Source organism: Neofelis nebulosa, chromosome 17 (genome assembly GCF_028018385.1).
Source record: "Neofelis nebulosa isolate mNeoNeb1 chromosome 17, mNeoNeb1.pri, whole genome shotgun sequence".
Classification (NCBI taxonomy): Eukaryota; Metazoa; Chordata; class Mammalia; order Carnivora; family Felidae; genus Neofelis; species Neofelis nebulosa.
The window spans coordinates 55,097,963-55,113,704 of NC_080798.1; the positions used below are offsets into that span (position 1 = coordinate 55,097,963).

At 49.3% G+C, this 15,742-nt stretch overlaps 1 protein-coding gene and 1 long non-coding RNA gene across 10 annotated transcripts in view; one reads left to right on the forward strand and one right to left on the reverse strand.

The window, feature by feature from the left end:
- The window catches only part of LOC131500448 (uncharacterized), a 126,980-nt gene that overhangs the window by 50,997 nt on the left and 60,241 nt on the right, over window positions 1-15,742 (forward strand). For 6 of the 9 annotated variants that reach the window (XR_009256292.1, XR_009256285.1, XR_009256290.1 and 3 more), the window contains 4 exons: window positions 2,109-2,283; window positions 5,174-8,789; window positions 12,387-12,527; window positions 15,037-15,286. This is a non-coding gene — a long non-coding RNA (uncharacterized LOC131500448). Of the gene's footprint in view, window positions 1-2,108; window positions 2,284-5,173; window positions 8,790-12,334; window positions 12,528-15,036; window positions 15,287-15,742 lie in introns of all 9 variants that reach the window. The other 3 variants (XR_009256288.1, XR_009256287.1, XR_009256289.1) reach the window with 3 other exon arrangements.
- LOC131500447 (polycystin-1-like protein 2) overlaps window positions 1-15,742 on the reverse strand; it is a 95,135-nt gene that overhangs the window by 27,556 nt on the left and 51,837 nt on the right. The window contains exons 24-30 of the mRNA XM_058709710.1: window positions 12,350-12,580; window positions 9,334-9,435; window positions 7,040-7,218; window positions 5,236-5,382; window positions 2,088-2,287; window positions 1,218-1,435; window positions 266-482 (exon numbers count right to left, since the gene is read on the reverse strand). Of these exons, the coding sequence (XP_058565693.1) occupies window positions 266-482; window positions 1,218-1,435; window positions 2,088-2,287; window positions 5,236-5,382; window positions 7,040-7,218; window positions 9,334-9,435; window positions 12,350-12,580 (1,294 nt within the window). The remainder of the gene's footprint in view (window positions 1-265; window positions 483-1,217; window positions 1,436-2,087; window positions 2,288-5,235; window positions 5,383-7,039; window positions 7,219-9,333; window positions 9,436-12,349; window positions 12,581-15,742) is intronic.

The window sequence follows — 15,742 nt, forward strand, 5'->3', positions numbered from 1 at the left end:
CCTGATTGGGAATTAGCTAAGAGAGGAGAAAACACATTCTAGATGAAAGGCCAAGCACACATGAAGGCCTTTAGCGGAAAGGCAGCTTGGCGTTGTGAAGAAAGGGGTTGCCTGTGTACAGAGAGGGAGGTGACGGCAGGTGGTTGCAGGGGAGGTCGGTGAGAGACACTGCATAGGAGTTCTCGACTCCCTAGTGATCCACATGCAGCCCAAAGACCTGTCTCCACCCGGTCTCCTTTCCCAGATCAGAAACATCAGGACTTACCTTCCGCTTGTACAGACCCAAGAGTGAGTGTTAAAGAGTCCTCTCTCTGCTTGGCTTCCTCCCAGGACTCCTGCCCGACCATGTTCTGCACACAGATGACATCTTCCACCAAGGCCAACAGTTGGTTGATGTCCATCAAGGTCACTGACTCCCAGCCAGAGGCAGGTGCTGGCACCTTCAGAGCTTTAAACAGGGAGCTGACGAGTCTCCACATATCCTGCAAGTGAGCCCAGGTTCGGTAAGGGGAACGTGAGCTATAGGTGATGGGGCAGGATAGTGGTCAAGAGAATTCACCCCAGGGCTTGGCGGTCTGGCTTTGAATCCCAGCTTTGCCCACTGAGATGTGACGTTGGACCACCCTGAGCTTCCATTTTGTCACCTATAGAGTCCCTCTTCTAGGATTTGAGCTGATACATTCCAGGCTGTATTTCTCAAAGTGTGGCGTGTAGTAGGCGCTCAGTAAATGTTTATTGGTGCATGAATGCAGAAGAGTCCCTTCCATGGGTTTCTATGATAAAGGTGTAATATTTCGTACACACAGGGTTCCCAGAAATTGTAGGTGCATACATGTAGGTGTTTTTGTGTATGTATGTGTGCACGTGTGTGTACATATACATGTGTGCAAGTGTATGTATATGTTTGTTCATGTCTTTGTATATGTATATGCACACACGTGTACATGTCTGTAGGTGTGTGCGTGTATACATGCGCACCTGCGTGATGCCTATACATGTGTATACATGCACGTGTGGTATACATGTGTGTGCACGTGTGCACATGTCAACATGCATGCACATGTGTATGTGCACGTGCACACGTGTGTGTAGTTGATGAATCTTGGTGACTGATGCTGTCAGACAACGTGGGGTCGCCAGGCCTCAGGCCTCAGTTCTCCCTCCGCCATTTCTGCCCAGGCTAGAACACCCCTCCACCGCCAAGGTTGAAGACATGCCTTGGTCACCACTTCAAGTGTCAGAAGGCCATCCTCCATGGACTGCAGTGAGGGGGCCAGGCTGGGGGAGCCCCTGTCCCATTTCCCAGCATTCTGCTCCTTGGTGATCCGAGGACGAGTGTTTCGAAAGATCTGAACGATCAGGAGGTTGATGGGGAACATGAGGAGAGAGCTCTCCAGTCCAATCATCACTTCCTGCCAAGTGAATTCAATTTTACCTAGGACAGAGGAGGGAAGGGGTCAGTGGGAGAGTCTCCACCACCACTTCCAGAAGGGGGCTGTGCAGTAAGGACTCACATTGCCCACAGAGACGTCTGGCCCTAGAGTGGCTCCTGGGAGGTGACCTCTAAGCTCTTGGGTTGTTCTGCCCGGTAGGTACACCTTTGTTTACCTGGGGTCTTGGGCCACACTCTGTAGTCTATGTTAACAGTGATTAGTGGTGAGGGCCTTGGCCACACAGCATCACCTCAGCCTCTGGAGGGGCCGGAGGCTAAGGTCAGCCATGTGGGGGTCAGCTATGTCTGTGTGAGCAAGCCCCAATAAAAACTCTGGATACCAGAGCTCAGGGGAGTGTCCCTGGTTGGCAGTATTCCATGTGTGTTGTCACACATCATTGTCAGGAGGAGTGAGCATGGTCACAGATCGCCTGTGGGGAGAAGACAACTGGAAGCTGTGTACCTGCTCTCCCCCTGCCCCAGCCCCACGCACCTCTTTCCTTTCCTGATTTTGACCCGTATCCTTCCTCTGTAATGAGTGTAACAGTGTTTCTGATGTCTGTGAGTACTTGTTGAATTATTGAATTGGAGGGTGGTCGTGGGACCTCGGGAATGATGTGGCACTACCCCTGACCGTCATGACAGTGCGAGTTACCCAAGTCCATCTTTTGCTCAGCTGGGTCCTTGGGAACACCCCAGAACATGATGCTGGTCAGCATGGTGCAGAGGAGCATGGAGAAGCAGCAGGACACCCTCTGGACGCGGGTAAAGTTGCTCCGAGCTGAGCAGCCGAAGACAGAATACCAGATGTGTCCATCCTGGAAGCCTGTGGAGGTCTTCATGAGAAACAGGTGGCTGTGAAGAGGCAGGGAGAGAAGAACAGGGATTGGAGAAGGCTGGTCTCTTCGGAGCAGTCCTGGGATGCGAGGGAAGGGCTTGTTTCCAAGATTTATCCTCTACTGTCTCTAGTGTGGGAGACATACGGCACGTTAGCATCATTCAGAGTTAATGGTGGGGGCTCTGCACAGAGTGAGTTGCAATCCTAGATGGCCCTGCTGCTCGTCGTGTGTCCTCAGGCAAGTTACTTTACTCTTTCCACATCAGTTTACTAGTCTGTAAAATGGGGATAATAACATAATCTGCCTAATGGGACTATTGAAAGGTTTGTGGTCATATTTGTCAAGCATTTGGTAAAGTAGCTGGCATACATGTGAGTGTTCATCAGTGTTAGCAAATTATTTTTGTTATAATTTTTTTAATGTTTATTTATTTTTGAGAGAGAGGGGCAGAGAGAGAGAGAGAGAGAGAGAGAGAGAGAGAGAGAATCAGAAGCAGGATCCAGGCTCTGAGCTGTCAGCACAGAGCCTGATGCCGGGCTCAAACCCACAAACCGTGAGATCATGACCTGAGTTGAAGTCGGATGCTTATCCAACAGCCACCCAGGTGCCCCTAGCAATTATTTTTGTTATAATTTTCATACAGTAGTTAGCTATACTATTAGGTTAATTATAATTAGTGCATTGGAGGATACTGGTTAAAAATTCCAGGCTATAGGTTCAGGCTCAGTTTGAGAGAATAAAAATTGCAAGACAGGGTTTCTGGAAATGGCACCATATTCTCCTTAAGAATCTGTGTTATTTCCCTGTGAGCAGAATGTAGTCTAATCAGGGGCCCTGCTTCTCCTGAGTGTGCAGAACTGATGCTCCCAGCTGGCGCCCATTCTGGTGGCCAGTGCCAGCACCCCTCAGAGTTGTACTTTGACTGTCATTCTGTAATTCGTGAGTGGACTGGACTCAGAGTAAAGGTGCATAAAGAGATAGGTCAGCTGCCAACAACAGTGATTTTCCACGTGGTTGTTCTGCCCATCGTTCTATTGACAACTCACCAAATATTTGGCGAGCCTCGTGCTGTGTGCCCCGTGCTCTGCTGGGCACCAGGATTCATGGGGAAGTGACACAGTCCTGCCTTCAGACACCCCTTTGTCTCATTTCCAGGCATCGCACGTTTGATGATCTGCTCCTATGACCGAGCACTTACTCTGAGCGCTCGCCGTGCTAAGTTTGCTCCCCACATCATTTCACAGGACGCGCACGGGTCCCCGTGGGGTAGGCACACCAAACAACTCCTTTTTCAGATGTGGAAGCTGAGACCTGGAGAGGTGCAGTGACTCTTCCAAGGTCGTGCAGCAAGTCAGTAGCAGCATGTGGAACTGTGCAGTGTGCCCACATCTGTGTTACACTTCTCCTGGGGTCCAAGTCTCTCGGACTCAGACTTTTTCTCTTTGCAGGCCGGGCTGTTCAGAGTGGCAGCTAGGAGGGAAAGTCACCTTTCAGTAAATGCACTGGAAACAGACTTTGTTTTTGAACCTAACTCAGAAGCCATTTAAAGTAGAGGTCACGGGGCACCTGGGTGGCTCAGTCAGTTAAGTGTCTGACTCTTGACTTCGGCTAAGGTCATGATCCCAGGGTTGTGGGATCGAGCCCTGCATCAGGCTCTGCACTGAACATAGAGCCCAGTTAAGATTCATTCCCCGTCCCCCACTCATGCGCTCACTCATTCCCTCTCTCTCTCTGTCTCTCAAAAATAAAACAAAAATAAAGTAGAGGTGACAAATTCACATACCTAAAAGGACCTGGGTAGACACAAACAAATGAAGTAAATGAGTGAAGTGGGTTGGGAGTAAGATAATAGGGAGTGGGGGCACCTGGGTGGCTCAGTCGGTTAAGCGTCCGACTTCAGCTCAGGTCACGATCTCGCGGTCCGTGAGTTCGAGCCCTGCGTCAGGCTCTGGGCTGACGGCTCAGAGCCTGGAGCCTGCTTCCGATTCTGTGTCTCCCTCTCTCTCTGCCCCTCCACCATTCATGCTCTGTCTCTCTCTGTCTCAAAAATAAATAAACGTTAAAAAAAAATTTTTTTTTTAAAAGATAATAGGGAGTGGGTGGGGATTGTGGCAAAACAGAGTGTACATGGCCTGTATAAGAGGAAAGCTGGTCCCCAGCTCTAGCAGATTGGTGCCACGCAGGAACATACTTGCCACATTTTCATACTTGCCGGGTTTTTGTGGAGTCTCTTGATTTTCTAATAATGGTTAGGAACAGACTGAGTGTCCATCAATAGGAGGATGGCTGAATTAGTCGTGGGACATCGGTCTGTGGATTATCATGCAGCCAATAAGGAAGAGTTTGACTCAAACACACTGTCTTGGAAGGATGTTCATGGTGTACCATCAAAGAAAAAGGGTGACATAGTAGGAGTAGTTCCATTTTAAAAGATATGAAATAAATGGTCTCTGGTGTTGTATGTGTGCACATGAGTGTGTGTGTGTGTGTGTGTGTGTGTGTGTGTGTGTGTATGTGTGTGTACATTTGTATTTGTGTTGATGTGTTTGGGCAGATGTGGAAAGAAGGAAGTAAAGCTAAGGGAGACACGTGCTGAAACACCCGTGTGGAGTAAAACAGCATGAAGAAGGAGCCCCAGATGGCCAGACATGGAATTGCCTTTCAAAATCAGGCTGTTCAGTCACATAAAACATATTATTGTACGACACATGTAAAGAAATACGGATAACCGTTCTAACCGTTTTCACCACGTCAAAGATCATTCTGTGTCAGAGGTTCCATGTCCCTCCAGGGCCCCTCAGTCCCAACAAGAAAAACTGATTGGTCATTAACGTCACACATTTGAAGCTATCCAGTCCCGATAGCTGAAACATGCTTTGGTTTTGCTTCACCTGGATTGCAGTGCCCCTTCCCTAAAGATGAAAGAATCAGGTGAACAGCATTTGCTTGAAAAGAAGAAAGTACCTAAATTGTTTCCTGTCCTGCTCTGTGGCCACCGGAAATTCTTTGTCGAGGACGCAGTCTCCGACATCAATGGACAGCCACGAGTTGCAGAGGAAATACCACTTCCGGTTTGTTGCCAGGTCATGCACCAGCACCCGGCTCACGTACCTGCAGAAGGGACCCGCGCTTTTGAGGACAAGGTTGGGAGGTGAGGCTTCTTTGCATACCACGAAGGTAACACCTTTACAAACCTGAGCCCAAGAACAAGAGCTCCTGAAAAGAGAAACTGTATTTTTCTTCATTGTCCTTGGCGCCTTGGCCAAAATGCCCCGATCAGCGGGTGAATTTGGCCTCACGTGGGGAGCTCACGGAGATGCTGTTGTAAGAGGGTCCCTTCTGAAACTATTTACCCTAGTGCAGGGCAGCAGGCCCAGGGCCAGCATCCAGATGCAAGTGAGGAAAGCCACGTTGTCTAAATTGTGTGCGTTCAGGGAGGTGCAGACTCGGGTGCACAAAACCTCGTCTTCCTGCCGGCTTCCACCCAGAGAACGAGCCGTCTATTTTGGACTCAGGACTTCATGGATATCAATCATCTAACCTGATTTAGGTCTTTGAGGCCCACGTAAGGAATGAGATCATCTCGCCTCTGCTGGGATGGGAGATGCCGGAGCAGCCATTTCCCCTGTGGCCTTATGGCCAGTAAGAATAGTGATAGGTATCAACAGCCACTCTCTGCTGAGCATTTACTGCGTAATGCGGACTATGCTCGGAGGCTCTGGACGCGCGTCTTCTCACTTCCAGGAGGACAGCCGTGTCAGGCATGCAAGAGCCTCCTCTGTTGAGGTCACACAGCCTCCGGGGGAGGCCAACATCCAGTGACTGATGGGTGCGGTGCCTGGCTGTGGTCAAGACCTGGGCATCTCAGCCCGACTCGGAACACTCCAGAGCTCCCCGTGGGGGTCAGCCACACTGTTGTGCTGCATCAGAGCTCTGCCCCCTCTGCTCCTCCTGCTTCCTTCTCTCCCTGCCCAGGGGCTGGTCCCAGGCGCCCTGCATATTCAACTCTATCTCCGAGTCCAATGTACAGCCCTTGAAGTAGTAATGTGTAATCCCTTAGGTAAATTAAAGACAGCAATGTAAGTGCTGTGTTTTTCTAAAGTTGCAAGCCTCTGATGGGGGGTCAGGCTGGAAATGACTCATCTAGGTGACTAGTTTTGGCCTCACACAGAAGGGGCAGATTCTTGGCTCTGAACTTGCCAGCTGTGTGACCTTGGGCAAGTCACTTACCTTCCCTGGGCTTGGACTTTCCCACCTGCAAAACAAGGATGAGGGTACTTGTCCCTGAATGAGAGTACTTGGTCACTGTTGAGGAGCCAGTGAAAAAAGGCACAGAAACAGGAAGGCTTAGTCTAGTGCTTAGCAGGGGCGGCTGTTCCTGCCTCTTCCACTAAAGAATCAGCCCAGTGTCTCATTAGTCCCCTCTTATTGGGCAAGGTTTGTCTTCACAGCGGGTACCTATCCCCATTTTACAGATGGGGAGCTAGGGGCTCAATGACAGGTTGATGCTGCAATGTGCCAAGGGTGAGCTAACACTGGACGCCAGGGTTGCAACTTCCAGTCCTTGTAGCTACTGATCCCATCTGTGTGGCTCATGGATGGGTGGGCCTCTCCAGCCCTCACTGTCCTTATCGGTGAAGTAGGGATCCATTCTATGTGTTTACGGAGGCTTGTGTGGATCAGCCAGGTGGCACGTGCACAGCCCTGGGCTGGCACTTAGGGGGTTCTCGTGGTGTGCCGCCCCCCCCCCCCCCGCCCCGTGACTTACCAGGATGGACAGTCCCCTGAGTTGTCATGCCACAGCCGCAGACTCCTCAGCTCCCCCAGGGGGAACAGGGTGGAAAGTAAGAAGACATCTACTCCTCCTCGCTCAAAAACTGGGATGTCAGGATCTGACAGGTGGTGGGGTTCACTCTCTCCATCCAGGCCATATAGGGTGATAGTCACCTGAAATCCAGAGACTAGGAGAGGCCGACTCCCCCTGGTAACCAGGCCCTGCTGGCCGTGTTTCCTTGGAAGTGTCCAAAAACCAGTGAAAACCAACATAGCACGGCCCCTTCATTCTCTCTTCTCCTCCCATCTTGGGCCTACTGAATTATTTTTCAGGTGTATGAAGATTTGGGGTCACACTGTCTGCATTTATGTATTCAGTGTGAGTTATAAAACGCTTCCTGGTAACTTTTTAAAACTTCCCATGTACTTATTTGTAAGGGCTTTAGGGTAGGGACTGATTTCTCCCCCTAACAGTTATATTCCCAGTGTCTCCCAGAGTACCTGGCCCTGAGACAATGCATGAGTGCCCATTGTCTTGAAAATGCATATTCCTAGGCCCCCCTCCAGACCACTCAACTGAAAATCCTGGGGCCAGGGCCCAGGAATCTCTTTTTCTGCAGCTGTCCAGGTGATACTGATGGCTGATTTCCTGAGCAGAAACAGCCACCATACCGCCATCTGTGTTCTGCCCACGTCTGTCAGCCTCACCACTGCAGCATCCCTGCACCCACGTCCAACTGCCAGCAGCTGTCTCTTTCCTGGGGTCTCTTGGGCTGTTAGAACAGAGACTGGAAGTGCCAGAGGATTAATGGCAATACATGCTGTTCTCTACCAGTGACTGATGGGATTCGTGGGTAAGTGACCCAGTTCCCCCAGCCATCAGTGGGGTGACTTTGAGGCCCATGTTGCTTACCATTTTGCCAAGTTCCATAGTGGGTTTAGGCTCCAGCTGCCCAGAGAGGTAACGGATTTGATAATGCACCCCTTATCAGTCCTTTCTCTTCCCTTTCAGCTTCCCAGTCCCCTACTGGGGTGTCCTAGGGTCCCACTCTCAAGGCAACTACTTATGCTTCCACAGCAGGGTTCATCCACTATAGACATCCTGGGCCGGATGATTCCTTGCTCTGGGGGCTTTCCTGTGCATTGTAGGATGTTTAACAGCATCCCTGGCCTCTACTAACCATCCAAACTAAGACAATATCAAACGGACATGTGGCCCAACTCTCCAGAAAGAGAAATGGCCTGTGGATCATAGGTTTTCACATCTTTCCTATAAGGTAGTCTCTTTAGTGTCAAACAGAAATAAGATGAATGTTTCATTTGATGGATGAAATTAATTCCTATGTTTATTCAGTGAACAGTTACCGAGCTCTTACTCTATGTTAGCCACCTGGTTGAGGACCTAAGACACAGCAATAAATAAAAATAAAACAGATGCATACATAAATGAAAATAAGATTTAAAAAGTAACAGACAAATGCCCCGCTGTAATGAAGCTCGATATCATTTTTGAAAAAACGATGGAGCTTCCTCTGAGATAGTAGACACAGTGCCAGTGGTTCTCAAAGTGTGTTCCATTGAGCCCTCAGTTTGAGTAAAGGAACCTTGGAGGCTGCTGTCAAGATAGTGTATCGAGATGGGGCACATTGCACAGGCCAGACTTAACTCAGGATGCCGAAGCATTGCAGGGACAACCTGCTGTATGCTCCACAGCCAAATGTTCACGAACCTCAGAGAATTGATAAGTAAGTGAAATAATTTCTTTACTACCTCTCATCAGCCTGCTCCAGGACAGATGGCTCAACCTGACCTTTTAGCTAGATGCCAGCTAATCAGTTTACCCCCCAAAATCTAAGACTCCTTGTTTTCAAATGGGAGCCATTGTTCCTTTCTTTCCTTTCTCCCTTCTCTCTGAAGACTTTTGTTTTTGCTCTACCCATTGATAACAGTTTGCTGACTCTTCTTATGTGAGCAAATTTGCATGCAGGTTACTAACTGAGTTATTCTTTGATAGGGATAAGGGAGATGACCAGTGTCATTGTGCTAGGCCCCATCTCTCCCTTAACAAGTTCCTACTTTATCTTTTTAAATATTGGGGCTTGGGGTGATGTTTTGTTTGCCAAAAAGATTCTTTCCTATAAAAAAATGAGAAGAGGGAAAAAAAAATCCTACAATACCGTATTCACTATGCTAACGTGACTCAACAGTGGGCCAGCAAGGGCTTTGCTGGGAGGGGCACACTGATCAACCGGGGCGGGGGGGGGGGGGGAGTCTTGGATGGACAGGTACCTTCGAGGAAGTGGCTGCCCCTCTCCGGTGTCCAGTGTAGACTGTCACCAGGTAGTGGTACTGGGCAAAGGGATCGTTGTCCTCCAGCACTGTGACCTTCACCTGGACAGAAGGATGGCGTTAGGAGGGCCCTGTTCAGTGGGTTCATGCACTACACAGCAGCCAAGAGTGAGCTGGGCATTCATGACAAGGGAAGAGAGCAAAATTATGTATGTTATTTATTCATTCCATTGGGTGAGAACAAGTAAAATAAAAAACTTTTAAAATAAAATAGTACAAAATGCATTTCATATTAACTATGACTCAAAGTAGTCAAACTGGAAATGAACTTGGTATTAAGGTGAGAACGTTCAGTGTTTGATCTGGAGAATGATACAAACTCTGTTTATCTAGAATTTCTAACATTGGTAACCAGATTGGGACTCTAAGGGAATTTAAAAGGAAGGAAGGCTAAGGTGGTTTAGCAGCAAAACAAAACAAAGCTGGACTGGAGGTCGCAGTGGGCTCTGTGGTGAGCCGTCCAGATCTCCCAGCAGTGGACGGTTGTCTGCTCCAGTTGTCTGGGATGTGACAGCCACCTCTACTGAGGTCATATGCCCTCCTGGGGAGGCTGACGTGTGAAGGCAGATTAATGTGGTATCTGGGCATGCTCAAGACCTGGGCATCTCGACCCAACCCAGGGCATCTCTGGGGCTCCCAGCCCAGCTCCAGCTTCCCTTTCTCTCTCTCTCTTTCTTTCTTCCTTCCTTCCTTCCTTCCTTCCTTTCTTTCTTTCTTTCTTTCTTTCTTTCTTTCTTTCTTTCTTTCTTTCTTTCTTCCTTCCTTCCTTCCTTCCTTCCTTCCTTCCTTCCTTCCTTCCTTCCTTCCTTTCTTCCTTCCTTCCTTCCTTCCTTCCTTCCTTCCTTCCTTCCTTCCTTCCTTCCTTTTTACTTTTATTGTTTTAATTTACATCCAAATTAGTTAGCATATAGTGCAACAATGATTTCAGGAGTAGCTTCCTTAGTGCCCCTTCCCCATTTAGCCCATCCCCCCTCCCACCACCCCTCCAGCAACCCTCTGTTTGTTCTCCATACTTAAGAGTCTCTTCTGTTTTGTCCCCCTCCCTGTTTTTATGTTATTTTTGCTTCCCTTCCCTTGTGTTCATCTGTTCTGTGTCTTCAAGTCCTCATGAGTGAAGTCCTATGGTACTTGTCTTTCTCTGACTCATTTCGCTTAACATCATACCCTCCAGTTCCATCCACGTAGTTGCAAATGGCAAGATTTCCTTCTTTTTCATTGCCGAGTCATACTCCATTGTCCATACACACCGCATCTTCTTTGTCCATTCATCCTTCAGTGGACACTTGGGCTCTTTCCGTACTTGGGCTGTTGTGGACAGTGCTGCTTCTCTTTCGGCTCGTCCTGCCTCCTTCCCTCCCTTTCCAGGGCTGAGCGCAGGCACTCCTTGTGAAACACCCTGCACACTCAGCTCCGCTGCAAAGTCTCTTTCTTGGGAACCAAGCGACAGGGGAGGCGCTTAAAGTATTAATGTTGAATCCCTTGTGTGAATCGAAGACAGCAGTATAAATGCTGTAACTATGAGCTTATTAAGCTTTGTGCCACCTTCACATCCTGAGAGGTGTTGCTTTGTGTGGGGAGGGTGGGAAATGGAGAATATTTCAGAACTTTGTGACAGTGCATCCTTGCAAGCATTTATGTGCTCACTCAGACACAGAATTTTACTGAAGGCTCCTTAAATGTCAGATACGGTGCACATATTAGAAAAGTAATCAGAACTTTGTTGTTGGCAATTTGTTTTTCTCGTTTCTATCCTCAGAGCTGTTTTATGGTCAGGCAGATCTGGGTCTGAATTCTGGCTTCTTGGAGGTGACTTTGGACCAGTTAGTTGCCCTCCCTGATCTTTGGTCTTTTCCTCTGTAAGGTGATAGAGGCACCGTCCGGTTAAGGGTGGACTCAGAAGGCCCGGGTTGTCCATACCCTGCACATTTCAAAGAAAGACCTGGATCTTGGCCAGCTCTTGAAAGATAACCCCTGAGTGCTTGGAATCTCCTGCATGATGAGTGTCTTTTTTTTTTTTTTTTTTAACGTTTATTTATTATTGAAAGATGGAGAGACACAGAGCATGAGCAGGGGAGGGGTAGAGAGAGGGGGAGACACAGAATCCAAAGCAGGCTCCAGGCTCTGAGCCATCAGCACAGAGCCTGATGCAGGGCTCGAACTCACGAGCTGTGAGATCATGACCTGAGCCACAGTCGGTCGCTTAACCAACTGAGCTACCCAGGCGCCCCAAGTGATGAGTGTCTTTGAATACCTTGGTCCACACCAGGTAGTCTCTGCTAACAGTCTGATTTATGATGAGGGCTTTGGGCCATGCTGTATCAGTCTGGCCTCTGGGTGGTGGTGGTGATGATAGGTGATTTGTTGGAGACTGAGTGACTGACCTCACTTACTCACTGGGCACTCCATATGTCTGTGGCTGACCCCCCATTAAACCCTGGGCTCCAGGGCTCAGGTGAGCTTCGTATGAACTGTCACACGCCATTGCTAGAGAATGCCGTCTGTCCATACAGCTCTCCTGGGGGAGTAGTCGGAAGCTCTTGCCAGATCTCTCCTGAACTCTTCCCTTTTCTGATTTTCACCTGCATCCTTCATTGCAATAAACCATAATCATGAGTATCACAGCTTTTCTGAATTCTGAGTCTTCCCAGCAAATAGCTGAACTTGAGGTTGGTCTTGGGGCCTCTCAATCTTCTTCTTAGAGGTGAAGTGAGCATTAAATGGGATAGTCACTGGCATTTAGTAAATCCTCAATAAATGGTCAGTAGAATAATCCTCCTGACAATTTGATGAGAATGGACATTTTATATATAATGAGGGCTGAGAAGCTGGCTTGCCTGGGATGACCTGGCTTTGCTGCTGGCCCTTTGGCTCCCCACCTGAGCTCCATCCCCTGAAGTTCCTGCAAGGGAACACCCCCTGCTCCTTCCTCCCATTCCTGCAGACCATGCAACCTCACCTTGGCCTGATCCTGAGCGTCCTTCCTCCTTGCCCAGATCACCACCAGCACGTAGGCCACGCAGAGGCAGCCCACGGTAGTCACAACCACGGGGTTATCTTCAAAGGTGGCAAAGAGCTCGGTGGTCTGGCGGACGTCGATGGCATTGGGCATCACCAGGAACGTGCTTCCAAAGAAGGTGAGGTGGTTGCAGAGGCAGTGTGTCTGGGAGGGGGTGGTCCGTGGCCCCACCTGCAACCCCAAAGAGGCCCTGGTAGGAATACCAGCACGTCTCTGGCTCACTAAAGCCCAAGGGAGGTGGAAAGTTCCCTGAGGAGGCCTGGGGAGACCAGCTCTAGGATTCTCTTGAGATTTTTTAGTTAGCTAAAAATCTTTAAATGTCAACAATATTATCTATAACAAGTATCTTTGTACCCGTCATTCTCAGTGGGCACCTTGTATCTCATGAGTCATCTTTGCCCTTTTAAAGAACTATTACGAGTGAAGGCAAAGTTCCCTCTATCCCCCACCTTCCATCAGCAGCCATTGTCACAACTTTGGTGCACATGATTCCATTATATTCTCCGCCCGATGCTCACTCGTTGGACAGATATGTATTGAGTGCAAAATCTGTGCCAGGCAATAGGCTAGGTGCTGAGAGGCCATCCAGGGTAATCAGCTCACCTCAGGTTTCCAGGGACTTAACTATTTCTAAAAATGAAAGTCCCAAGTCCTGGGACACGCTAGGGTGGTCGGTCATCTCACACTGAAGATAAAAAACAAAAACAAAAAAACAAAAAACTGATACTGGAGAATCATGTAAAGAAAAGGGAAGGGCAAATGTTTAAATCCTGAACTGGTGTCTTAGCACCAGAAATGCGCTCCCTGAATTTCACCCCTCTTAGGTTTAGGCACCAGGGGCCCCTCGCCTGGGCTCATGCTTTGAGTGCGTGCAGCTGTACCTATCCTCAGGCAGCACCTGTCTGCACAAGACAGGGAGCTCGGGGGCCCCAGGGACGTGCCCACCACAGCACATAGCACTCACCGTGTCTAGGGAAAGGCTCTAGGTGACCCTGAGGATGACGCCCTCCTTAAATTTTGCAGCGTAGATGTCTCACTTGTTTTACCCTAGTCCTGGCCCTGGGATTCCCCCTTCTCGACTATGGTTTGGGGACCTGGACCTGGAATTGGAATCCCTTGCTTCTAGGGCATGCACAGCCCTGTTCCTCAGGATCACTCTTCTCTGGTGGACTGGCCACCGATGTGCCCACCCTCGGGCATGAGGGTGGCAGGATGTGGCTATGGGGGGCAAGGTGTGTGGATGGAGCTTGGGTACATGGTCCCCTGTGGTACAGGACCATAACATTGGGGCCAGGGGTGGGGGTGGAGACAGGAATAGACCAGGGCTGGGGGCCCTCATCTGTGTTCTTAATTCACACCTTGCGCTTAAGTCCTTTCCTAAATCCTTCTGTCAACTTTCAGTTACCCCCCAGGGCCATTTGGTGGGCAGAGATTATGTTCAACCCCACAACTCAGTACCACTTTTCACTTCAGGGTCTACCAGGAGGTGGTGAGGTGGGAGGGGTGGGGAGCAGGAAACACTGGCATGCAGAAAGTTCTCCCCTCAGCTCAGCGCATGAGGAAGGACATGCTGCAGCCCAAACTGCCCCAGCAGGTAACTCTTGTCTCTTTTCCTTAACAAGCCACCCAGCAGAGGGGTCAGGTGGGCATGACACCAAGTGTTTATTGACAGATTTCACATGGCCCTTAGTTCCGTGTTTGCTTCATTGTTTTTCTCACTGTTTCCCAATCCTGGTCAGTGCTTGTCATGCAGCTGTGGGCCTTATGGGAACGCCTGGGGCACTCAGAAGGAGTGGAGATGGTTTCAGAGAAGAAACCAAGCAGGTGCCAGTGACAAGACCATGTCAGCGCTGGGTGCCCAGGGACCAGGCTTTTTATGCCTACATCTTTGTCCTCCTGGGCTCTTGAGAGTCTCTTGAACTCTGGGAGTAAATCTACGCATACCCTTGCTAAAGTAGTTGCACCTTTAGTGACCTTTGAGGAAATATGTAAGCAGGAATACAGATTCTCAGCCCCCTTGCAATAATTCTGCTTTTACCCCTTGAGAAGGTCTGCGGTCTACAGACTTGGAGCTTTCTTTAGCCATTCAGAGAATTTGGGGCTGTTTTTCCACCCATTTATTTATTTATGGCTCCCCAGGGATCTTTATCTATAGCTATAGCTATAGCTATCTGTATCTACTTCTATATAATGAGCATCGCGTGTATATTGGATTCATATAACTTTTCGTCCACGACACACTCCCACATCTGACTTTTGTATGTCCCGCATTCATGTATGCATGTATTAGTAGGTGTATATTTTCAATAACATAATAAGTCCTGAGAACCCCCTACCCTACTCAAAAGCTAGGAACTTTCCAATAACTTACACTTAGATAAGTAGTCCTCCCCTGGGCTGTCCTCAGGCACCCAACCGCCACCCAAGTCCCATGTTCATTGTCTCCTTGATTTCCATTTTACATATTGTTTTGTCTTCTCTGTGTTCAGATTGTCCAACACAACAACCACTTGACTCTCTGGAGCACTCACTTGTGCCAGACCCCACACTAACTACTTGATCCCCCTATTCCTGTCCAGGCCCCGCCCCAACTGTAAGTGGTAACCAGCTTGTATCCCCATTTTCAGACGGGAAAGCTGAGAGAGGTGCGGCAACCTGCCCAAAGTCACCTGCCCAGTCCTGATGAAGTGGGATTGGACCCAAGTCCGTCCAACAGCAGAGCCCACGCCCCCATCGGCTACACCATCCCTCTTTCTGAGCCTCGGGCCTCTGAGGACAGCCTGCCGGGCACTCCAGGCCAGCAGCATGGGCATCAAACAGCTGCCGGGAGTGAGGACTCGGGGAAGGTCTCAGCACACCCAGGGCCTTGTTCACGAGGTACAAAGGGCTCTATTGCGGGCACGGGGAACATGTTGTCTCTTGGACGTCGCAATGCACCCGTTTCTTCCTGGCACTTTGGGGAACTCCCTCTGTGTGGTGGCCAGAAGCCAGGGCAGGAGTTGACAAGGGAGCTGAAGTTATAGCAGAAACAAAGCCGGAAGGAGCTTGGGTCTGAGTCCCCTTCTGTGGCTCTGCTGGGGCCTGGCTGCTTACACTACTTGTGACCATTGTCATTTGATTATGTGTGGCATTTGCTTCTTGGCTGTGTGCTCTGCTGGACCAAGAGCTCACTGGTTTTTCTAACCATTATATCCCCACTGCCTCGCGCACGGCGAATATTTGTTAAATAAATGAAAGAAGGTACGGTCTATTAGATGGAGACAGGTAGGTGATAAATTTCAGCTAGATGTGGAGGTTGCTGTTTGGGGGAGAGTATGAAATGCTGTGGAAGTC